The sequence below is a fragment of the Morus notabilis genome, unplaced genomic scaffold (assembly GCF_000414095.1).
Source record: "Morus notabilis unplaced genomic scaffold, ASM41409v2 Scaffold1449, whole genome shotgun sequence".
In the NCBI taxonomy this organism is placed as follows: Eukaryota; Viridiplantae; Streptophyta; class Magnoliopsida; order Rosales; family Moraceae; genus Morus; species Morus notabilis.
In genome coordinates, this window is record NW_010357392.1 from 13,689 (window position 1) to 39,249 (window position 25,561).

Genomic DNA, 25,561 nt, shown 5'->3' on the forward strand with positions numbered 1-25,561 from the left:
ACTTGGAGCGACAGTGGTTTAAACATTTTTTAAGCACTAGCTGGTTAGCATTATTGAATTAATAACTGTAATTACAAAAGTAACCCTCACATTCAAAACTTTTTACGCTTTTCAAAATATTAATGGTCGTTTCGGTCCGTGTTTAAGGGAGTGATTTTCATTATCAACTCAAATTTTATGAGAGAATTTATTGGTAGAAATTTTTTTATTTAAATTTTTTACGAGAGAAAAATATTATAGTAGAATTAGTATTAAGGATTTAAATACCTGAAATAATCGTGTCTTAAATAGTGTCGCAAAATTCATTCTACACTAATTATTTTATATTCTGTGTTACATTATCTTATCTTATTTTACACATATAAAAATGCAAATGTGGACTTAGTTTCTTTCATTTTGTTCAATTGGGTTTGTTCCTATTCTTTTCACAATTCTTATGTATAGCGGGTAGGAATTATATATTTACTGTTATATTAGTTTTTTATTATTTGCAGTGAGAATAATTTTGTGTTATGTATTGTAAATTTTTATTGTGGGCATGCACAAATTTGACCGTAAAAAATATAATTTAATGAGTAAAAACAATCATAGCAAAGATTAAGTATTATCTTTCAATAAGCTTAAGATGTATAAAACAAAATAAGCTCAATATGTATATTACAAAAATATAGGGCATGTTTGGAATTGTTTTTCATCTTATTTTTTATTCTACATGTCTTTTAAGGTAAGAAAATAAAAGGTCTCTAAACTGCGTTTGGGTAGCACATATTTTGAAAATGAGAATGGAAACAAAAAAAATTAATAAGTAGAAAATAGTTAAAAGTTATTTTCTAATTTTTATTTTCATTTTCTAATTTATCACTTAATATGCATTTTTTAAAATACTAGTTAGACTCCATGTGCTATGGACGAGGATAGTAATTTATGTATTCAGTTTTGATTACCATGTTATTATTAAAGCATATAAAATTTGAATATAAAATCCCAAAATGAAAGAAGGAGATGCGTTAAAATACACATTTCAATTAAAGTTGTGTTAAAGTCGAATATTATACATGTATAGATAAGTATAACATATTATCAATGAAACTATTATGTTCAGATGAATCAAGTAGAAAATTAATCAAACTGTACATATGAAAAAAAAACCTTCAAATAAGGGCGCATTTCGAAATAATTATCTCAATGGGGTAAAATAATATTTTAAGGGCTATACTTTTTAAATATACATTTTAAAGGATTGAAATGAAAGGTTTGAAAGAAAGTTAAAAAAAATAAAAATAAAAATAAATAAAAACTTCATATTTGAAATAATTATTTTAGTGGAGTAAAATAAAATTTTAAGGGGTATATTTGTTAAATGTATACTTTAAGGGATTGAAATGAAAAGCTAGAAAAGAAAGTTAAAGGGAAAAAAAAAAGAAAAGGAAAAGCACAAATAACTTGATTAAAAGTTTAAATAGTATTTTGTGAGAGGATGAATAGTGAAATGTATTCACATTTCTTCAGAGCTGCAAGTGTACGTTGGGTTAAATGGACCGGCCCAAGGTCTGACACTATTGGCTCGGGCCTGGCCAGCTTAAGTGTTCAGGCCAAGTTAGGCCCATGTTTCAAGCCCGAAACCTTAGCCTGGCCCGAACAATTTTTTCTTAAAAATACCTTGTAAATTTCGAGCTAACCCTAAGCCCATTGAGTTCTAGGGACCAACCTGGTCCGGCGCGGTAAATAACCAGTCAAAATTCCCATTCGGACCGTCGAGACAAGGCTAGGCAGCCCGAACTTTCACCTATATACTTCTTATATAATTATAGATTATAGATAGATTATAAATTGAAAGTTTCTCTGATAGTCCCTGCAAAAATAAATTACCAGACTCCTTATTTTTTAGTCATCATATTTATATCAAAATTTGTCTTTTTTACATACTTTTTTAATCTAGTGTGATTTTGATCAAATCTAACGATCAAAATTTGTCTTTTTTACATACTTTTTTAATCTAGATTACTGATAGAATGGATTACAAAAAAAACTCATTTATAGATTGTAGATATCCAAATACAATTTTACTTTTTTATACCTAAAACACTTAAAAAAAATAATCAAATAGAATTTCAAAAACAATCTCAACATCATTCTCAAAAAATTCTCATTTTAATTTTTCGCACTAAAAACAAAAAAATTTGAAAACGCTGCCATTTAATTTCTCGTTAACGTTAAAATATGCCTCTTATCCCACTTAAGAACAGCTCCCCATTATACATATACTAAAAGAAAGGACGGGATTCACTGTTAATGCTACAATGCTATGAACAGTGTCTTTCCCGTTTTAGCCCTGCTTTTTCCTTCTGATGAAATTTTAATTACCGTTATGTCCTTTTTAATGTTCAGTTACTATATTGCCCTTTATTTTAATTTCATTTGTTTTGTTTTATTATGACTATTTTGGTCATTTACACTTAGATTGAGTATTTTACTTTTTTTCTTTTCGTTTGTTGCCTTCTACTACCTTCTACACCTGTATTTTTTTATGCTGCCTTCTGCAACCTTCTACATCTTTCTTTTTTTTTTCATTTTTGGACCAGATTTTCTTGCTTCCCATCTTCTTTCTTTTTGCTTACTTCTTGCTTCGGCTGCTTCTTATCTTCTGATCTTCCTCATTGTTGCTATTTCTTATTTGATCTTTCTTTGGTTGATGTTTACGATGTAGATATTTTTAATTGTCTTTTACTCACCTTTTTTTCTCTTTCGATTAAGAAATTTGGGTGAGATTTTTACTGTTCTCGCGCATGTTTCCGTTGTTTCCATTGAGGATTTTGGTTGGGTCTTCTATTTTGGTCTTTTGCTTCATCCTCTTCTTAATCTTTTTTTTGTGTTCTCCGTTCGATTACTGTTGCGGGTTTGGTGTAATGCTTTTTTTTGTTAAATAAATTAGTCTCCTTCAGCTATGTTCTTAAAAATTTATTTAGTCATTAATAATTTAGAAATTTCATTATAATTTTTTTATTTGTTTTTTGAAATATGTACCTATTTGTTAATGATTGTTTGTTTTGTTTGTGGTTGATTTTTACAGGCGGAGTGCAGATTCTGCTCTCAATGTTCTTCTTTATTGGTGTCGCTTGGCTGGAGAAATTTGGGAATTTTATGCACTTTTACCCGATTTGTTTCATGGGTCTGCTTTCGTCTGAAAGTTGGGGCTTTTATTTTCTCTTCTTTCTGAGTTCCTATTTCTTTTGCTCCTTTAATTTCTGACTACTTATATTTCATTTTGCTTATCTTCTTCTTGCAGGTTTCTCTGATTTCTCTTGATATCTCCAGATTTGTATCTTTTTATCTCCTGCTTTTTTGCTTTTTTTAGTTTACAAAAGGAGCCGTGGCCTCATATTGTTTCCCCTTGATTCATCTTTCTTAGAATGTTGTATCTGCTACTTTTTTTGCTCATTTTTGTCTCATTTGGGTTGAGCATTTGAGGCATTTTGTGGACTTTTTCTTCCTTCTATTTTTTTCTCTCTCATCTTGGTGGACATTGGTTATGATTTGTAACTTATCTTTGATTTTCTTTCTGTTCTTGGTTTAAATCTGTTTAATCTTCCTTTTTCACTTATGATTTTGTTGCGTCGCATGTTTTTCCCTTAATTCTGTTCATTTTTTTTTATTTATTTTCTGCCCCTCCTTTTTGTTTCCTTTATTTTTCTGCCTCTTTAAGATAATAATCTTCATTTTAATATGTTTATAATTTTCCTCATGCCTGATGCATTTTGGTTTTTTTTACCTCCCGCAGAATGTTTCTCTACATGCCTGGAGCTTTTCTTCTCTAATTTTATGCTGCAAATGGGTAATTTTTTTTTTTTTTGTTTCATTTATTGATATGCTTAGTTGTCCTCCCTATGTTGCTGATTTGTCTTCCTATCTTCACCATTTGCTCTCATTTCACTGCAATAATATTAAATGATTTGCTAATTATCTGAAATTTGTGGCCATTTTGCTCCGTTCCTTTTTCTACCCTTTTTTTCTCTATTAGTTTTCTTCCTATTTCTACACTCCTTTTCTTTTAAAATAATTATTGTGGCATTGGGTATGTGATTTAGTCCACAAATTTTGATTTTTTACGCTCTGTAAACCAACCTTGCCATGTTAAGTGTTGTGTAATTACATGGCAGTTACTATTCACATCTGCTTTTTCCTTTCTTATTTATGAAGACTATTGTCTTGCATCAATTTATTCTTCACTATGTTTCCCTTGTACCTTTCTCTTGCTCTCACATGTTTATCCCTGATCATTTATTGCTTTCTTTTACCCATGACCATTTATTGCTCTGCTCTTTTACTCTTCTATTTCTGACTGCCTATCTTTACGTTTGTTTAATCTTTCATCATTTACTCTTCGATTTCATCCTCCATCATTTAGTGCCATGTTTTCCTATTTGCTTATTCCTCACCGCCTCTGACTTTGCCTGGTTTGTTCATACCTCACTATTAAAGCAGTCTTTGGACCGATTCAGGTACGATTAATACCCCTTTGCTATTAATTTTTGAATGTCATTTGCTAATATTGAATAAATTCTTTCGCTGTAGTATTGTGTATATCCATTATTTTTCCCCTTTTTTATTTCTATTGTACTTCTTCGTGCATACTTTTATTCTTTATTTACTACTTCTTATTCACGTGTAATGTTGGTGAGACACTTTTTTTATTGCTAATGACTGCCGTTAATTTCCCTCCGTCCTTTTTTTTTTTTGGCCTTGTTCTTTTTCTTCCCCTTATTTTGTACTGCCTAAACAGACTTATGTATTTCCTTTCACTTTATCTGTTTCTTAACACCATGGATCCTTTACCTTTAAATACCATATTTACACATATGTCTTTATCCCATGCACCTTACCATCAGGTCCTTTTTTTTTCTCCTTTCTTATCCATTTTCCCCTCTAAATGGCAATGATGACTATAATTGATTTGCACATGTCAGGCTTCATAGTGTTTGTCGAGACATTGCTGCGAATCCATTTTCTTTATGTTGATTTTGTTTTTCTCTTTCCTTACTGATTCATAATTTGTTACTCTTTTGTTTTTAGCTCTAATTCTTCCCGACTGTTACGTTTTACTCTTTAATTGGTGTACTCTTTGAATTAATTTCCTCTCTTTCTCTTATGATATTTTCTTTATAACATTAATTTATATTGAATCCCTCACATTTCTCTATTGACTACTTAAATCATTAATTCTTTATCTATATCATTTATTGCTCTTCATTTTTATTTCATTCTTTTTCTCTTTCGTTATAAATGGTTTACTTGGAATTATTTCCTGTTTGTGCATCCTCATTCTATTATACAAAATGAAGTATGATAATATTGTTGTTCCGAAATTTTTAGCCCTTTTTGTTCCATATTTTTCTCCACCATGTTCTTTTGTTTCCCTGATTCTATTGTCTTTATGTTGTTTAACCTTTTATTTCTTATTCCCTTATCCCTATTCTGCCCTCAGATTTTCACCCATTCTATACAAATGCAACTATACTTTTTTACTTATTTCCTGATTTATTCAACTTTTTTTCATTTGCATGGTAGTCTGTGGACAACATTGTATTTTAGCCTGCTTCGCCATTCCCCCTAACATGCAAATCCTAATCAATGGTGGGTATGACATCTTATTAAGCTTGAATTTTGTGCAGTTGCCCATAGAAAGCAGCCATAAAATTACTATTGATATATAAGTTTGTCTGCCCATCATACTTTGTTGAAAACATCCAATGTCTGAGCCATGATTGTTAAATAAAACTATTATCGTATCCCTGTCATATGACCTTCTTTTGGGTCCGTTTACTTATTTCGTCATTTGTCTATTTACTTGCTCATGTATCTACATACACATATGACTTAATGGCCTTCATTATTATATTCAACTTTTATTATTGTTCTTCGGCCATTTCTTTTGCCATTCTATTTATTTATTTGTTTACCTACTGATATGCCTTTACGTCCTCACATTCTTTATTATCTAATCTTTTATGTGCTTTATTTGTTTATCTACTAATATACCTTTATTTCCTCACATTCTTTATTATCTAATCCTTTGTGTTTATTGTTGTTCCCTTTCCCTTTATTTATACTTGCTTCATTCATATTCAGTCTTTCATCCCTAAAACACATGTAAACATCTATCTTTTATATCTTTTTAGGATACAAATAAAAGACTAAGATAATAGAGTCCCATATTCTTTCATCTCCGTAGCTATGATCATCTATGTAGGATATGTACAAAACACTATAAATAAATATGAAAACAATCACATGTGATCATCAAATAACATAAAACATAATATGCATAGTAATGTCATCACATTTCTCTTCTTCAAACTTTATTGTACTTATCATTACTATGTAAAATAACCAAACAAAAATGTTCTAACATTCATGTTTTATTCTTGCTCTTTTCTTAATCTGCCATCTATCCTTTTTACTTTTTTTTTTGTCTTTTCTTTTCCCTTCCCGCCACCCCCTTTTTAACTTTGTTTATTTATTATTTCATTTTTCAATTATCTATTTACAATTTTAAGGCTAATCATCATCTTCTGCCTCATATTCATATTGTTGTATCCTTTACTGCTATCTACACCTGCTTCCTTGATATTGCACGATAGGAAATATATTTACAGCCTTTGAGGTATCATTAACAGCTTACATCCATAAAATTTTAATTATTAGGCCTGATACTGAATGTGGCAAATTGCTATTCTCATTGACATAGAATCCCTAAAATCTGTTTCTTATTCTTAGACAATATATAAGAAATTACATATATAAATTACCATGTATTTTCCTTTGTAAATCGTTGATTCCAACATATTGATCTTTTGTTCCATTCTCTGCTCACTCACATGCACGTACATGTAATTTGCCTCACTGTATTTTAGTTTCAAAAACGTTTATTTTGTTAATACACACACACACACACACACACACACACTATTGTGGCAATGATGACAAGTAATTTTCACATGTTCAGTCCTCCACAATTTGCCCAAAAATCGCCCTCACTATCTTTGTCTTCTGTTGCTTCTCACTGTATTTACTTTATTCCATTAAAATTTTTGAATCATGTATATATGGAAAGACAATTAATACTTGATACCCATAACGATGCAATTTATAATTAAGTATTTATTATTGATGCACATTTAACAAATGACAAATAATGTGAGAAAATAATAGCCTTCCATCTTTTTTCCTCCTTCCCATCACAATTAAGCAACCAACTTCTTCACTTTCTTATCCATTTCTCTATGCTCACACTATTCTATTTCTCTCTTTTTCTTCCTTATTTGTTATTTTTCCATTTCTCATGGCTACTTTTTTACTATACAGGTTCTTTCTTTTTCCTTTTGCCCTCCCGCCCTTTTCTTCCTCCATTTATACCTAATATTCACCATGATGCAATTTATAATTCATTATTTATTATTTATGCACATTTACCAAATGACAAATAATGTGGCAAAACAGTAGCTTTGCATCTATTTTCCTTCTTATCTTGACATTTAACTTCACTTCTTTATACACTAAAAAAATCAACCAAACGGTAAGCTAAGTACACTAATTTGTATTATTCATGAACAAAAACAATATTTCTAATTCTAAATACATATCTAAGCACACTCCGTCACAATTCTCGATCAAAAGAAGCAGAATCTACAAAACGGCCAAAAATAAGGTGATATTACTATCTCTAAATCAAAATATTTCCAATCCCATGAACTATTAATACTAACCCTTCAAAAATATACATTTTGCAGGTTAAAAAAAAAAAAAAAAAACAACAACAACAACAAGGAAAGGACTGAAAAAAAGACTCCCAGTTATAATGTAAATAAATACTTATTAGAACATTATATAAACCTGCTCATATATAAATATGTATATATAAACTACTTTTATATTATAAAAATTATCAAGACTCCATATAACATAATACTTTTTTTTCTCCTCTCCCTCATTGCAAAAAATGCTCTCATCTTTAAGTTCTATCACATTTACAACAACTATAGATAATACAAAATTATTACCGCGGCAACGCGCGGGTATAACACTAGTTAAGAACTATAAGAAGAAGCGGGTGACATCCGCTAAGCGTGGCGGTCGGAGAATCGAAACGTCGTCGTCTCCTTATCCTCTAAAGTTTCCTCGGAGGTTCAGACGGCGTCGTCTTTTCTCCAAATCACCGTTTACTGCTCAAGACATCTTATAATCCAAGTTCACCCAATCTCAGGTCGCTTTCCCTTTTTATTTTTCTCTAATTTCGTGTGTGTGTGTGTGTATATACACACACACACACACACACGCACGTATACGTGTTTGTATGTATAATTTGTTTGTTTCCGATGGTTGGTGAGACTATCCTGCGTAAGAAAGTTTGGCTTCCGTCGTTCAATTCTACTTTTTTTTTTAACTGGGTTTGTGAATTTTCTGTGTTCAGTTTTCTATTTCAAATGAGTTTTGTGATAATTCCTGTGAAATAGGAAATATGTTTTCTGAAACCTTGATTTTAAGAACAAATTAACGCTATTGAGTTCTTTATGGGCATAGTGTTTAGTTTATTTTATTTTATTTCACTTCTGTTATTATGACCCATTTTCTGTAGAGGACTTGTTGTATTAAGTCAAAAATGATATCATATTCATCTCCTTGTCATCAGGAGAGATTATGGAAGATGATGCAATATTGAGGGGAGACAAGCTTATATTGAGAGGATTGATGTTCCATGGTTTTCATGGGGTGAAATCTGAAGAAAAGAAGCTGGGTCAGAAGTTTTTGATAGATGTTGATGCTTGGATGGATCTCCGCCCGGCCGGTTTATCTGATCGGTTGTCTGATTCTGTTAGTTACACCGACATTTATCGGTGAGTACCGATCTTCAATGCCTCTTTTACCATCTCAATTTTTGTCATCCAGATAAATTACTTTCCACTTTGATTCTTGTTCAATGTGAATGTTTCCTTAGTTTAGTTTTCCTTGATATCTTTGCTCAGTAATCGGTTGTGGATTTGCTTTCCATGACTGACTTTGTGCCGTAAAGAAAAAGTAGTCTGTTATTGCTCGATGGCTTATTTGAAAAATCCAAATTAACTTTTTTGTGTTTTTCGCAGAAGCGCTTCCAGGAGAAGCCATGTGGGTTTAGTTTCCCCTGAAAGAGCTTCTAAGAGCTAAAAGTTCTTTTAGGATTTTATCCGAACACGTGTGAAAGTTATTTTGGTTTTAGGGAGCCAAAACTGAGTTCTAAACTTGTGCCAAGCAGATCCTATGTTCTCATGTATGAGATTTTCTGTTCTGTTTCTGATGCAAGATCTGTTGCGAATTTGAACTGTAAAACTGCAGCATAGCGAAGGAAGTAGTTGAAGGACAACCCCATAATCTTCTTGAGTCGGTTACTCAGCTCATTGCATCTACAACCTTAACAAAACATCCCCAGATTACGGCTGTTCGTGTGAAGGTCGGGAAGCCTCATGTTGCTGTTCAGGGTCCTGTTGACTATTTGGGTGTCGAGATTCTTAGATTCAGAAGTACTGATGTACCAGAGTAGGAGAATTATTTTGGTTTGCTTAACTTTGTCAGCATGTGTCCTACAACTGATTGGTATTAAGGATTGAGGGAATGGGTGTGCAAGTATGGAAGAATTTCACAGAATCATGTCATAGCTCTAACATGCTCTCTTTGAATATTTTATGGTTTTTTATGCCTATTCTAGCTTTTAAAATTTTTGTTTATTGACTACAAAATATACTTCTCTGTATTTGTCATGTTTCACATTTACTTGATCGTCTCAAATGAAATGCGGAGGACTCCAGAAGCTCATTCATGCCACTGTACCGCTCGATTCACCATTGTTGGCGTTGCCTATTGAAGTGGTCTCAATAAGCGTACGAGGGACAAGCCGCTTTTCCCAGGTAAGCTTGCGGAAATTGGGGACTTCTAGACTCGCTATCTTGGCCTCTCCCTACGTAGTAGTTTCCCTTTCTATCACTGTTAGTCGGCACTCCGGCCTCACTTTTCTTCCATGTCTTCCTTTAGCATGATTTGATACTCTCTTTTTGAATAAATCCCTTTCCAACAAAAGCCTCAGCTGCATAGAAAAGAAGAAGAGGTGAGTGGAAGCAGGGTTAAGACACAATAGAGGAGTAAATCTTTGCTTCTGTCATACACAAGAAGGAGACAATCCGGATCCAACCCATAATTATGGATCTGAATTGTTAATCAGGAGTAAAATTCAGACTCACGCACTCTAAAAGTAAGGGCTCGTTCACTTCGCTGATTCGAATTTGTAATTCGAGTTGAGATGTGATTTTATGTGAGAGCTTTTTATTGTAACAAAAAAGTTAGATGTGACTGTTTTTAAGAATTTTTTACTGTAGCAAAACTCAAATTCTAAACTCGAATCGGTGAAGTGAACGGGACTTAAGTTTAACAATTTTTTTTAGTAAAAGAAAAAAAAGACCGTCGATTTCATAAATCTTCTTCTCCAGCAATGATTTGAACATGCCTTCAAACATGATGAAGGTTAAATACATGGGCATGAAGCAGAACGTTGGCCAAGAGTTGTCCAACTACAAATGGGTAAATCATAAAATACAGATCGTAACTACCTATCCACGAGAAAAGTTGTCTAAAAATGATGGTAAATGTTCAAACTTTTATCCCATGTTAACGATTCATAACTATCAAATTATCAATCACGTTTGTGACTGAACAAGGTGTGAAGACTGATTGAATCACCTGATAGGCAGTGTTATGCTGCTCGCTTTACCGTCACTTGCAACTGCAACAGTGCATCTTCAACACGCATTCCTCGAACTAATGCAGCGACCAATTTCACGTCAAACAAAAAGGGATAAAATTATTTTGGTACTTTTGTTATAGCGAAACATGCTTTTAGTATTATATGTTTTTTATAATAATAAAATGGTACCTTACCGTTCTTAAAAACATCTTCTTAACTTTTGAGACATAGGGTGCGTTTACTAAAACGTAAAGGAATGTAGTGGGATTAAAAAGGAAAGTAAAGTAATAGGATTATGGATCATTTATTTTCTTTATGTGTTTACTTGACTATTAGATGATAGAATGAGAAATAACATCATTCACTTTCTTATGTTTACTAAAATTGGGAATAATAATTTTATGAATGTAATCACTAAAATATCCTTTATACAATTAAATAATCATTGATTGTATAGTAATTCATTAAAGGTAGTAAGTAAATTTAGCATTTATTCTCTTTGACAAGGAATCAATATTAGGAGTGTAAGGATTGGTATTCCCTTTCCTCATTCTCTATATTGTGTGGGGATTAAATCTCCATTACTAATTTTGTAAGTAAACACATTATTAGATGAGAAAGAGAATCATTCCTCATTTTTCAAAAGGAAATCATTTGTCATTTTTCCTTTCTCTTTGATGCAAATTAAACATGCTCATAATGTACAAACTACCCTTCTTATTAATTAAATAGAAATCAATATTCTTTAAAAAAATCTAAAAATATTTTAAAACATTAAAATATTTTAAAAAATAACAAAATAAAAAAGTTCATGACTTTTTTTAGATTATTAATTTTTAGTTAATTAAATAGAATGATACTAAAATCATTTTACGTCTCAAAAATTAGTTTTAGTGTACCAAGAAAATGCTTTTAAAACATCAAGATACCGATATAATATTAACAAAAACACGGAGTACAAAAAACATGTTTCGCAATAACACGAATTACCAAAATGATTTTATCCCTTAACAAAATCACATGATAAGAAAATGAACATTACAGAATGCACTTGAAGAGCAGGTAGATAGGCGGCACATGTACTTAGTCATTCTTATTAGAGTGAATTTTTGCACCCCGTTTGTTTTACTAATTTATAAGAATGTAAAGTAAAGTTGCATTTTATTTTAATCCATGAGAACTCAAAATTCCTTAAAAGAAAATATAAAATTTTAGAATTTTAAAAAGTTATTAATGAGACACAGTTTTAAACCCTTAAATTCAGTCTTATTAAATAAACTTGATAAAAGCTTACAGACTAGTCGATAGTGATTCTCCTAAACAAAAATTAGATTTTATCTGGTTCCTTTTTAATGTTAAAATTATAGTTTGCTGGTATCAAGTAAAAATTATACATTCGAAGTTTATATTAAATTCAGGGGAGAATTTTGTAACTTTTTTGAAGTTTCTTCACTTCCCTGTTTGGTTGCTGCAGTTTACTCGAGAAAGGCCTAAGTTCACGTTCGACGTCTCAAAACTCAAAACGAAACTCGAAAATAAATTCGAGTTACCTACCTTATTTTGAGTTCATCTTCCCACTACAACTTGAGTTCTAGAGTGAAGATTTCTGGCTATTGACCATTGCGTGCTTCATCCATCTCTAACGCTCTAACATGCCAGAACTGCTACTTCACGTGCTTCTACAGTAAGATTCCTGTAAGTTCTGCTGCCTTTTGACCATAAATCACTCCTTCAAGCTTCAATTTCACTCCTTAAAAGCTTCAATTCCGCCCCATACCCATAACTCAAATGCTCCCTTTGAGTTCTGCTACCTTTCCCTCAATCTGAGATAGAAACCCTAGCCCCAAAATTCACCCCTCATCTTCTACCGCTGGTCTCCATTCAAGACGAAGAAATTCGGGGGTAGAAATCGATCTCTTCGGCAACCTCCTTGGGCAACAATCCTAGCTTGATGTAGAAGGAAAGAGTCTCGACGTAGTGCTTTCCTGTGCCGACGTAGTGCTTTCCTGTGGCGACGTGAAATCTACTTCCCCCTCCATTGTCGTCGCCGGTACCTCACTCAGGGACAGCAGTCTTCGCTTTTTGGGAATCTCAGAGCAGATCAAACCCACTCCTCTGTAGGCTCCAACTCGGTAAGCACTCGAATCCTAGGTTTAATTCCTTCCAAGTTGCATGCTCATCTCCTCCACCAGCAACACTTTCCCCATGGTAACCACACAAAAAAAAAAACTCTTTCTTTTTTCTTTTTTAACTTTCTCTCTGGTTTGTTTGGTTGCAGAGAAAAGTGGGGAAAGAGAAATCGATGAGAGAGAAAATGGATATTTTTGTTTCTTTTAAGGTTTTCCGAAGATGGATTGCTGCTCTTTCTCAATTTTCTTCTTGTAACCTAAGTTTCTGTTCGGGTAACGAAGCTCCAATGACCTAGAACGGAGTTCATTTGGCTCCTATCATTTCCATTTTCGCAGAACTTTCTGTCTATAAATTGGTCAACGTGTTTCCCTAGACCATTCTTGAAGGGAAAAAAAAAAAAGAGATTGCTTTGTTTGTCCTGACTTAGTTCGTGTTCTGTTATTGTTCGAGTTTACTTCCATAAGCAGAGTTGTGAAATTGCAGAGCTGTGAAAGAGATTGCTTTTCGGTTATACAAGTCCAATTAATTAGCTGATTTCTAGGATTAGTCTTTATGATTTAAAGGAGGAGGATTCTTGTTCAAGAAGTTTGAGGAGTTGCTGAAAATGTAGATATGTTCGAATGCATATCTTTTTTTTTTTTTGGTTTTTTTTACTATATTTTTGTTTTCTGCGTGAAGTATTTAATGTGGTAGGCTGTCACTTTTGTTCTTCACAAGTTGAGCTATCAAAATGAACATTGTTGAAAATTCTTGCATGCCTTTCTACAATTGAATGAATTCCAGTGTGGGCACTCATGCATATTTGTGAAGTTTATAGATTTGAAGTAATTCCCATATTTATACACATGCAAGGTTTAACATGAACATTAATGGTTTTTAAGTTTTATCTGCCTTAAATATAATCTAACTTCAAGATGAAGCCAGCATTAGATTCTTCCAACAACAAAAAAAGTTTTATACCATTTTTTTGTCCTACTGTAACGTCCATATGGAATGGATAAGACAAATTGTGCGAAAATGCCTTGGTCTCAGTGAGTTAAGGGGCGAAGCTATATATTCCTCCTAATCAAAAGCTGCTTCAGTTTGGCAATATGTCTTGTGTTATGTTTGGCAAGTACTATTTGTATGTATGTTGTGTTTCTGGAAAGTATAAGATTCTTATAACTCTACGGCCGCATCAGTTTTTCTGTATCATTGTCTTAATTCCTATTGCAATGGTGTCATCTTTGCAATTTCAGAAAACTGAGCAAGAGAAGCTCGAGAAGCTAGCACGCAAGGTATGCTCACAGTGTACATTTTACCTTTTTTTGTTTTTTTTTCTTTTTTCAGTTTCTGGTCACTTATATTCACCTGAAAAATTAAAGATGATCATGACTTTGAACTATGACTGAAAGCTCTCGTGGTGACAAAGTTTGAAGTGTTTTTCCAAATCTAGGCATATGATTTATTTGTTGCGGAATGAACTACTGAAAATTCACTTTATTCATATGCTTTGCGTATCTGCCAAGATCAGTTGAGTAAGAACTCATTTGATGGCACACTTTAATCTACCCTGTCAAGACATGGATAAACCATACTTGAGCTTGTTTTAGATGCATATTAACATTTGGTCCAATTTTGGGTTATTTGAGGACCACGGATATTTAAAATGTTTGTAAACATTGTTGGCCTTATTGTACTTTATTTGCGGACCATGGACATTTAGAATGATTGTTTAATGAGTATTTATTCTTGATGACATCAAGTTGATGACTAATATTACTTAAACAGGTGATGATCAAATGCTCCATTTTTGCATATTTCTTAAACCCCAAAACTTTCATGTTATTAGTTGGAAACTTTGACAGGCATGGATCACCATAGGGACGGCGATCCAATGGACTCAAACGCATCAGACGACGATAGTGATGACGAATATTTCAAGCATGTTGTCGCGGTCGCAACATTGTTATGCATTGGATTTATATATAGAGAACCATCACGCCGAAGGCACACTTCTGGCTGGAGAGGTAGGCTTAGAGTGGACTACTATCTCAATGGGAGTCCAGAAGTGATTTACGATAAAGTTCGCATGAGTAGTGACGCTTTTAGACGCCTATCTTCTATCCTTGAGGAAAGGGGATTACTGCAACCGACAGTCAATCATGTTGACGAGCAATTATTCATATTCCTTACAATACTGTGTCAAAACTAAACTAATAGGGAGGCGCATGACCATTGGCAGCGCTCGGGATCCACAGCATCGGAGTATTTCACGAAAGTAGTTGAAGCGGTTTGCCAGTTAAAAATAGACTTCATACGGCATCCAGATTTCTCTGCCGTGGATCCTCACATAATTGCAGGTGGAAATAAGTATTCGCCGTGGTTCGACGTAAGTTATACATAAATTTATTTCTCTACTTCATAAGTTTAGTCATATTTTATCACAAAATGAGTTTAACTAACACATAACATAACAACGGACGTAATTTTGTTAATTTGAAGGATTGTGTTGGAGCACTAGATGGTATGCACGTTCCATGTGTGCCTCCCCATGAAACGGCCGAACTTTACAGAAATAGAAAGGGGTTCTTTTCGCTTAATGTGCACGCAGTTTGCTCATTTGATATGAGATTTACGTACATGCTATCTGGCTGGGAGGGTTCAGCACACGATGCGAGAGTACTTGCGTCCGCATTAGATCACCCGCGGAAACGATTTCCGAAGCCGCCACCAAGTAACTGGAACAAACGTCTCATTCTACATCTACACAAACGTCTCGTTCTACATCTACCTAATTCATAAACTGCATCCAGATTATAACTGTTGATTGTGATTACTTAAATACATGTAGAAAAATTCTACCTCGTCGACTCAGGCTACGCAAACAACGGATGTTTCATGGCACCATATCGGGGAACAACATACCATTTGTAAGAGTATAGGAATCGTCGTGGTAGAGGCTTCCGCAGTGAACGTGAATTGTTCAACTACACACACTCCTCCCTGCGTAATGTAATCGAAAGAACATTTAGTGTGTGGAAGGCTAGATTTCGTATTTTGAAAAGCATTAACTGTTACCCCCATTGAAAAGCAAGTTAAGGTTCCGGTTGCATGTGCTATAGTCCATAATTTTATCCACATGTACCGTAATGGAGATAGACTATTGGATCAGTACTCATAAGATGGCGTTCCGGTTGCGGACATTGATCCACAGAATGTTGAAGAGGATATCAATGACAATAACAACCACGAAGGACAACTATTGAATTATAATGCAGAATTGGAGATGAATGTGTTAAGGGATGCAAGAGCACATACAATGTGGGCAGAGTACCGTAATCGTCGTACGCGCTAATAATAGTGTATGAAGAATTGTGATATTAATTATGTATATATTGTGACTATTTGCTCTCCATTTATAATGGAAACTCATCTTCTAGTTATTTTTTATATGGTATTTTAATTTATTAAATGAAGAAAATGCATACGTTGTTTTTAAATTTATTACTACTTATAAATGATTCACTTTTATTTATTCAAATTAAATTACATAAAATCAATTAAATGAAAGAAAAAAAATCAAGATACTATTCACAACTCTAGAATTAGTTTAAACAAACACAAAGTCAAATAAATTCTAATCTCAAATTATAACTTAAGTTTACACAACCAAATACAAACTTAAATTACAACTTCAACTCAAATTCAACTTAAAATCTACACTCAAGTCACATAACTCCAAAAGGACAAAAGAACTGTCCCTTAGTGTTAAAGTACAGTTTGTTGCTATCAAGTGAAAATTTTACATTTGAAATTTATATTAAATTTAGAGGAGAATTTTGTAACTTTCCCTGAAAACCTTCGAAAACGGGAAAATTACATATATATTTTGTCGAGTTGATTCTGGTCTTATTGAAGAGGAAAAACCTAAGATTACTTTCAAAAATGACTCATCAAACTTAAGGACTCAATCCCAATATTGCCCCTGATATCTGTCGGAGTTTTTTGCAAAAAGTTTATGAAGTGCAGCATATTTCGCATTAACACAGGGTACCAAAATAATTAAGTACCAAAATAATTTTAAATTTTCTTTACTCATAATGCTGGATAAAATATTTGGCAAATATGACTATGGATGATTAAGTGTTCATAAAACTTCGATCTTCCTTCCCATTATCTTTTTCTTGAATTAACGCTATCTTTTTCTTGAATTAACGGTTTGTGGGAGCTTTTAATTTTTTGGAATTCTTAAACCTTTTGAGTATTGAATCCAAAATCTTCTATCATCTTCCAATCCCTTTTGGCTATATGCCTAGCAATAAAAGGGCAGTGAATAACAATTCTTACTAGAGGCAAAAAAAAAAAAAAAAAAAGATCTAACCTTGCATTGAACCATTATTTATACGAGCATCGTATTTCAAGAGACAACTATTAATTTACCAATCCATTTAAAAAACTTAACCTGTTAACATATGGGTCAACTATAGTTTTTATATTTTAACAATAGCTTTCAAACAAAAAACAAACGTGGGGAGAAAATAATCCGTGACAAACTGTAATTGGTTTGCTTATTAGTTATCCATTCAATATCACATTTATTGCTCATATTTTAACCTTGCACACTGATCCAATTGATGAAAATACAGAGAGATTTCAAAGAACTCATTTGTAAGAATTTTAATATAATCATATTCCTTTGACACGCCATTTGCATGCCCAAATTCATGAAATGCTCTTTGACTCTTTGAAATGCCAAAGCAATGCCTTTCTGAAGGGTCAAATTCCTGCTATCAAAATGGAGTTATGGATAAATCATTTTAAACACTCAACAACATCATATCACCCTTCAAGAAGACATAAATAATCACTACTAATCTAGCATTATTTTGCTTGACAAGAGTGCCTCTTTTTATTAATAATAATAATGCAAGACTTTAAAGGAAACATTTCGATACATGGCAACATACAGTTTCTACAAATAAACAGCCTGCTCTCTCAACTCAACAATATGTATCATTTGTACATAACCTTTGATAGGAGAAGAGGCTGTCACAGTATCCAATTGCCAACCTTTTAGTAAATTTTCGGATTCAATCATCTAATGGGGCCAATTGAACATCTTGGAGTGCTCTAAGTTTTGCTTTTCCACCATACTCTTCTGGCAAGGTTTCTTCACCAACTTCTTTTATGAATTTTGTTCTTTCATCCTCATTGGTCACTATTACAATCTGTATTTCGAAAATCCGAATGTATAGCACGATTAGTTCAAGTCCACCAACTTCTTTTATGAAATGTCTTCTTTGTTGACAACTTTATTGAGTTGAGACAAATGAAATTGGAAAGAAAACTAAAAGAGGAAAGAGCTAAGTGGGATGCCATGTTCAAGTGGCATACACACGATCGAAGACATGCCCTAAGAAAATGAACAATTCTTATTTCGAATATCTAATCGAAACACGTGTGTAAATACATGACTGTATGATAATTATACAGAAACTTGTCCTTGATATCTTGTCATGTACAAGAACAATGAAGAAACCCAGAGAGAGATTAAGACCAACAATCTAATAGAATTATCAATTATGGACACTAAAGTGGCCCGAGCGCGGAAAATATGTCCATCAAGATATAAAATTATGCATCTTTTAGCAAAATCTATGCGAAACATGCATCATCAAAAGGTTCGTTGATTGGGATCCACTTGTCCACATTTAAATCATACCTTTTCTAGAGTTGCCTTATCAAGGAAGCGAGAAATCATCTTCCAAATACTTTCAAAGAACCATGGCATATGCAAAAGGAAGCACTTTGCCAAACGTTCAGGGTAGTAAGCCTGCAGGTTCAACCAAGACGCGCATTAATCTAACATTACCGAGATTGTACTCCATGTAATTTAATATCACAGAAAGACTATTAAGATCAAGCGCAATGTTCAGTTACATTATTCGACAGTGAGAAAGCAAACTAGCTCCATGACCTCTATATTGGCACTGCACGCGCCCGAAGATTCAAGGGGTGGGGGGGAAGGGTCTGCAACTGTTTTTGCAGCTTTAATTGTTTTACTATGTTTTATACGTATAGCTCAGGGTGTGGCGCAGAAAATATAATGATCAAAATTCAACTTCATGAGTATTAAGGTTCTAAGAGGGAAAAGCAATGTGAAAAGTAATGAGGGTCATCATGGAAACTAACTTTAAAAAGTTCAAGTAATTTGCCATACTCTCCAACCAAATGAACAAGCTAACCAAACCCCCATGGAACACGCCGCCATCGTATTGTTTATCATAAGCATATGCATAAGTAAGCAAATACTGTTCTTTTTTTTTTTTTTAACTCATTTGAAAGAAAAATCACAAATGTTTCCCAGAGTTCACTTCTAGACCATCTTTGGTCACGACTTCTTACTCGATGGACACATGATTTCGGCCGGAAAAGGAAAATACAAGAGACTCACCTGCAGAAACTGAAAACCAGTTATCAACCCCCGGACATCAACGTTCTTATACGAGATATGTTGCAGATCAAGAATGCCAATCAACTTTTCATTTCCTATCTCCCTTTCTTTAGGAGAGCTGAAATAAGCATAACGAACAACCAAATCAAACAATATTCAGATTCCTTCAGCAAAAGATTAAACAAAAAAATCACTATAATTGTGAATGACTATGAACAACGATTTCAACAAAGTAAAGGCCCAAAAAAAAAAAATATATATATATATATATATAAGGATACAAAGAACACATAATTCAAAGGTACCCCTTTCCTTCACTGAGGCATTGACATATTAGTGCAATTGAGGGGTACCTTGCAATTGTTTTGTCAAGAAGATGGGCCACAAATTCTGCATGGTGAAACAGGAGAAAGCGAAAGAGATTATTCAACAGTTAGTTACTGTGAGAGAAATGAGGGAAATAAATTTTGATTTGATTTGCTTTTATTGTTTCTTTTCTGTTATTATATATTATTCTTGTACTAGCTTCCATGCAGTTATTACACGCCAAAATCAACAGATGAGTGTGGTTTTTAGTAATTATCACAACTTCCATCATGGTATGCATTTCATGTAATATCATATCAACCACACAAAAAATAAACGAAACAAGTAGATGCTTAATTTATTAAAAAAAATCTAAAAAGAGAAAAATACATTGGTTTAATTTAATTTTTTATATAAAAAAAGAGACTTTCTCCAGTAGGCCTCCTTACCGATAGTAACAGGTTTTGAGGTTACATCATGTCAAAATTAAATCAGATTAAAAAAATATGCAGAACAGACAGTTTCTAATACAAATCTGACTATTGAAAAATAGAAAACCACTGACAGTTCAATTTTTTTAATCCTCCCAGAGAAACTTCTAACAAAATTGTATAGAGAAAACATTTTGTGCCATGTTTATTAGCCGACCACATCATTCATTGGCTTATCCTTTGGCCATCCACCAATACCAACGTTTAATCCAATTGTTTATGTCAAACAAAGAATGGGGCAAACCATTTCTTTTCCCCGTTTTCTGTTATTTATTTCCTATTGCTGGATCCTTGTTCCTAATCCTTCCAAATAATAAAAATTATTATACTAAAATCATAGTTGGTGAAAGGGGTTCTGACTTGTATGCCTTCCTCGTGGAAGGTACCAAAGCCCACAAAAACCAAACACCACAAGGCAAAAACTTATCTCATAATTGGAGGCCACTATAAAAGTAAGACATTAAGAAACACTAAAAAATAATTAAAAAATTGGGGTCCCATAAAATTAGTCAGACCAAACAATGAAGTCCAACATATCAATTTATTAAACTTTTGTATGTAGGAACTACTCTCTTTAGTCTCACTCAGGGTCCAGAGATGGCCCCATAAATGGGACAAACTTTGTATCAAAAGGCATAAATGCATAAACAAGAATAGCATCAACTAGGAATACAGCTAAATAAATTGAATAATATTAATACTCTGCTCAATCGGTTAATTTTATCAATGCTCCTCAAATGGTTACCCGTCTCCCATTTTGATCCCTAAACGTCAAATTGTGTCACTTAAGCCCTTAAATTAATTTTTTTGCGTCAAATTAGTCCTTGCATTAACTCCTATAAAACGATAACAAAATTTGTCGTATAGCTGGTCTATACACACCTTCCCAACTCAGATTACATATAAAAAGGTTAATGAAAATTACTTTAATTTTACCTGATTGATATCAACCTAATTTTCTATATATATATATATATATATATATATATTAAAGAGAATATGCCATTGTTCGCCGTGAGTGGAGCATGTTTTAAAATAATCCCTAATATTTCTCAAAAATTTTAGTTGTACTCTTATATATGTGACCGTGTATTCGTGTGCCTATCAAAATTAAAATCCAAAATTATATTTCTATTCAATAAAAAACTCTCTACTTTTTCATAGTATCTTCACTCTAAAAAAAAAAAAGTACCACTGGTTGTTAGCACACGATTAACTTCAAAACAAATACACAATCTGAAAAGAGAATTTATATGTCAATCACATAACAAAATCCATGAAAGAAGAAACTTCACAAAAACATGAACTTCAGGACTCAAAAAAATAAAAATAAAAATAAAAATACCTGCCACATCTTAAAATTTAGACGCAATGACATTGATGAAATCAACCCAAACATACACACCACGAAAAATTTAATTACGAATATCATCAACGTACGAAAACTACATGAAACTTGTAAAACCGAAATTACTATATTATCTCCTCTTTTTACCCTAAGAAGTTATATTTTACTATCATTTTCCGTGGACCCTGATCTACAAAGAAAAATCAAAACAGTAAATTTCCATAGGGAGAAAAAAAAACCTGGGCCCTTACTTTTGAATTGAAGATGGTCTTTAGAAGGATAATGCTTGCTTCCTTTAACAATCATAAGGGGATGTCCTTTGGTGGACAAACCTTGCAAATAAATCTTTCTTGCTTCCAATTCGTCCGGCACTTCAGAGTCAGCAATGAAACCATTTGGAACCAAAGACGCCCTCCACTTCTGCCACTGAACGAACATCTTCGCCGCCTTCTCCGGCTCCATCGACCTCGCCACCAGGAATCTCATCAGCGTTGCCTCACTATAATTCTGCCCCACAAAAAAAAAAACACATTTTAATGAGGGTTTTCATATTTGGGCTTATATAAAACGATCGTGTATAAGTACCTCTGTTGAAGAACCAAGCTTTTGAACTGATTTCCTCATCTGGGTCAGTGGTGAATTTTCTTGGTTTGTCTCCATGAATGGCTTTTGGGATTTTTTTTTTATTTTTTAGAGTCTAGAAAGAGAGGAGTTTACGTTGACAAAAAACTGCGTAAAAAAATGAAAGAGAAAGGCAAAGACCAAGGGCCGCGAACTTATTGGAGTGGCATAAATAATAATAAGCTGTCAAGAAAGAAAATTAACAAAATTGGAAAATAATGGTAAAAAAGCCTAAAAAGAAAAGGAGGAAAGAAAATTGCGTAGGACATTTGACAGTATTGTAGTATTTAGTTGCTTCAAAGTTTGCTGCTTCATTCATCTTCACGGAATCAGGGCTGCTAGGAAAGCTACACTTTTTTCTGGGTGTCTTTATGCTCCTCAAACCCATGGAAATTAGGCTGGATGGCCTGATGACCGCTCATTCTAAAATGTGGCATTTGCTGTGGTCCCACACCATTTTTTTAGAAAAAAATATCGTTGAAACGTAACCGGTTAAGTGAAAAGCGTAATTATCTTATATTAAGTCGTAACACTTATTATTTTAAAAATTAGAAATTATTTATAAACAAATGATAATAAATGATTGTCATGCACTGCTCTAAATAAATATTTTTACATGATTAAATGTGTCTATCAAAAAAGAACATGACAGATGTAATTCTTCACAATAATATTATTCAGGTTTAAAAAAGACATTCGGTTATGATAGAATGACTTATCTTAACAATAAAAGTGACAAATGTTCATATTTTATTCATATTAAAAACGACAGCCGTTTATTGATGTGTCTTTCAATATTATTCATGACAGGTGTGCATGAAAATCGTTTATTGCTATATGCTTAAAAACGACTTATGATTTCAAAAATCGTAACTATTATGACTCAATACAATAGAATTACAGAAGTTTTCCAACTGTTTATGATGGCACATGAAAGACTGTAGTGTTGGAACTTTGGGTCGGCAGGCCTACCCGAAGCCCGAATTTTTCAGGCTCGGCGGGCAGGCACCTAAGGCCACCCGTTCAAGCTATTTCTCAGGCTCGAGCTCTGGCCACCCGAAAAAAAATGGATATCGCCAAAGCCCGCTGCCGATCTGTAATGACTGAGAAAATCCTAGACATTAGATAATACAATTTATTTATTTAAGCCAAGAATTTTCCTAGAAAATATTATGTTATTTTGTGAATGGAGGATTTATGGAATTAATATATGTATTCTTAAATTCTATAGCAGATTTCATGTTAAGTTCATGTTTCGATCAAGTAAATTCGATCGATAAATTCTCGCCGTATTTTAAGGCGAAATAATTTTCAGTACAAGTATAGCTTGAGAATCTTAATTTCAAGAATCTCCAAGCACAGCACGATGTTAGCAGCGTATAAAAAAAACACGCACTGACATTTTAAAAGAAGAAAAAAATCCTTAACTGCCAGACAGTTAGGTTAAAGTCACAAGATAAATACCCATAGTAGAATGGTACAATGTGAGTTCGGGAGTTGACATCGTCATAAACAACGTCATTCCCGGAATATAATGTAGAATAGTTAAATTTAGACTTTGTTCAGTCTAAAATTAATTTCAAGACTTGAAACAGTTCGAAATATTAAGCGAGTAAGAATATAAAACAATATTGAATTATTCAGAAATTAATGTTGGACTGTAAGGAGTAGATTAACTTACGTGAGCTAAACTAATTACCTCTAATCAGTATAAATTTAATCTGTTTAGAGGAAATATTTGAGGATACGATCAAGCACGTAATCTTGCCTTAATCAGACACTTTATATAGTGAAATTATTATGGTACTCTCACTTTTTCTCTCTTATTCCCGCTCACTCTCTCTCTCTTCTCTCACGTTTTCTCACAAAATCATCAATGGCCAAATACTCAAGTTGAGATTCCGACCTCCGTTTTTGACACCGCCGGTGTCAATAGAAAGATCTCGACGAGGTAAGTTCAATGACATACGGCACGACCTCCAACTCCGCCGGAATCAGCCGCAATCGCCGGCGGAAGTTCCGAAAATACCCATTTCTTCCCGTCGTGATATCTCTGACATCCGACCTCCGATTGAGATGATTTCAGTCCCTATGGACTCAGTGAAGCGAGACGAAGAAAACCCACCCATTTTGACAGCTCGATTCTGGCCAGAACGCCGCCGTCCGTGGTGGCCGAAATCACCGCCGCCGTCGTTTCTCTCTCTCCAGGCCGTCGTGGAAGTCACCGCCCCCACCAATCGACTCAGAAGCCGACGCCCAGTAGATCCCGACTAGTAGCCACTGTCGCCGTCGCAGTTTGGGCAGAAAACGGAGCCACTACCGTCGTCCGTGGAGGGAAGAGGTGGTTCCGACAATCTAACCGTTGGATCGTAGTAACTTTGGTGTCACAACACTCAGAAGGAAGCGGGTAAGAAAGCCCCTCAACCAATTTTAAGAATTGATGACCGGAATACTGAAATTTGGGTCGCCAAATTTTACCGACGTTACCGGTCCCGATAGGTACTGTTACAGGCCGAATGGTGTGAAATTGACCACACCAATGGACTCAGAAGGGTCAAGTTAGGGGGGGTAGGACCCAAGTCCGCCGCGGAAAAACTCTCCGGGAGCCTCCGCCGCCATATTCCGGCGAGGTGTCGTTTCTCAGGCTATCGACATCCGTTTGATGATCCGAGATCATATCCCGACTCGTTTTGACGTGCTGAACGAAATGGTGACGTCCGTTCAACCAAATTTAATTCTTATAAGAATGGTCTGGTACTGGTTGCACGCAGATCGAGGTGGTTCAGACCAGTGTTGGAAGTTCAGGTCGGCAGGCTGCCCGAAGCCTGAATTTTTTCAGGCTCGGGCGGGCAAGCCCATCTCCCGCCTGCCCAAGCTAGATTTTTGGGTTCGGGCTCGGGCAGCCCGAATTTGACACTGACTCTCTTACCCGCCACCGTCTAACCGCCCTATACCGCCGTCCGCCGAAATTTTTTTGAATTTACCGACCATGCCTGAACTACCCGACCCGCCCGAATTGCCCGACCCGAAAAGAAGCCTGAAAACCCAAATTTTGCCCGAAGCCCGAGTTGCCCGATTTGCCCAAAACTGCCCGAAAATATTAGTTGCTACAAATTGGGGCATTCTGAGAATCAAACTCGGGACCTCTCACACCCAAAGCAAGAATCATACCACTAGACCCAATGCACATATTTGTTATTTAAATTTTTAACTTTTTAATTAAGGTAAACACACAATTCCTTAATAGAAAGAGCAAATTCCTATTTTAGCAGTTTAATATTTCAGTTTTCACATTCTTGACCCTTTTTTATAATCAATCACAAGAAAAAAAGGATTCCTCAAAAAACAATATACACAAGGAAAGAAACACATTGCCATCACATTTTTATTATTTTTTATTTTTAAAAAGTGTTGTTTCTATATAATGCCGGTTTTGTTCTTATAGATACTCGTGTTTTTCTATT

At 34.1% G+C, this 25,561-nt stretch overlaps 2 protein-coding genes across 4 annotated transcripts; one reads left to right on the forward strand and one right to left on the reverse strand.

The window, feature by feature from the left end:
* Positions 1 to 8,053: 8,053 nt before the first annotated feature.
* LOC21388988 (dihydroneopterin aldolase 2) lies at positions 8,054 to 9,680 on the forward strand. Of its 3 annotated transcripts, none has more exons than XM_010089878.2 (3): positions 8,054 to 8,260; positions 8,687 to 8,891; positions 9,367 to 9,680. In XM_010089878.2, exons 2-3 carry the CDS (start codon positions 8,695 to 8,697, stop codon positions 9,569 to 9,571), a joined length of 402 nt encoding a protein of 133 aa, XP_010088180.1. In that variant the 5' UTR covers positions 8,054 to 8,260; positions 8,687 to 8,694; the 3' UTR covers positions 9,572 to 9,680. The 3 variants fall into 3 exon arrangements, with proteins under 3 accessions (XP_010088180.1, XP_024025670.1, XP_024025681.1); XM_024169902.1 differs by lacking the exon at positions 8,054 to 8,260 and adding an exon at positions 8,348 to 8,394; XM_024169913.1 differs by lacking the exon at positions 8,054 to 8,260 and adding an exon at positions 8,381 to 8,444.
* An 8,089-nt stretch (positions 9,681 to 17,769) lies between these two features.
* LOC21388990 (sec14 cytosolic factor) lies at positions 17,770 to 22,328 on the reverse strand. The gene is made up of 6 exons (XM_024169876.1): positions 22,062 to 22,328; positions 21,728 to 21,983; positions 19,685 to 19,721; positions 19,332 to 19,449; positions 18,600 to 18,710; positions 17,770 to 18,105 (listed from the first exon to the last, which is right to left on the reverse strand). Exons 1-6 carry the CDS (start codon positions 22,134 to 22,136, stop codon positions 17,968 to 17,970), a joined length of 735 nt encoding a protein of 244 aa, XP_024025644.1. The 5' UTR covers positions 22,137 to 22,328; the 3' UTR covers positions 17,770 to 17,967.
* Positions 22,329 to 25,561: the final 3,233 nt, after the last annotated feature.

Bases quoted from the DNA above. Each gene is read 5' to 3' on its own strand.
- LOC21388988 (XM_024169902.1), top strand. From the start codon at position 8,373: ATGGTTGGTGAGACTATCCTGC. The intron at 8,395-8,686 runs GTAAGAAAGTTT...CCTTGTCATCAG, and splicing joins GGTTGGTGAGACTATCCTGC to GAGAGATTATGGAAGATGAT. The intron at 8,892-9,366 runs GTGAGTACCGAT...GTAAAACTGCAG, and splicing joins AGTTACACCGACATTTATCG to CATAGCGAAGGAAGTAGTTG.
- LOC21388990 (XM_024169876.1), bottom strand. From the start codon at position 22,136: ATGGAGACAAACCAAGAAAATTCACCACTGACCCAGATGAGGAAATCA. The intron at 19,450-19,684 runs GTACCCCTCAAT...TGCTTATTTCAG, and splicing joins CTTGACAAAACAATTGCAAG to CTCTCCTAAAGAAAGGGAGA. The intron at 18,106-18,599 runs GTATGATTTAAA...TTCGAAATACAG, and splicing joins ATAAGGCAACTCTAGAAAAG to ATTGTAATAGTGACCAATGA.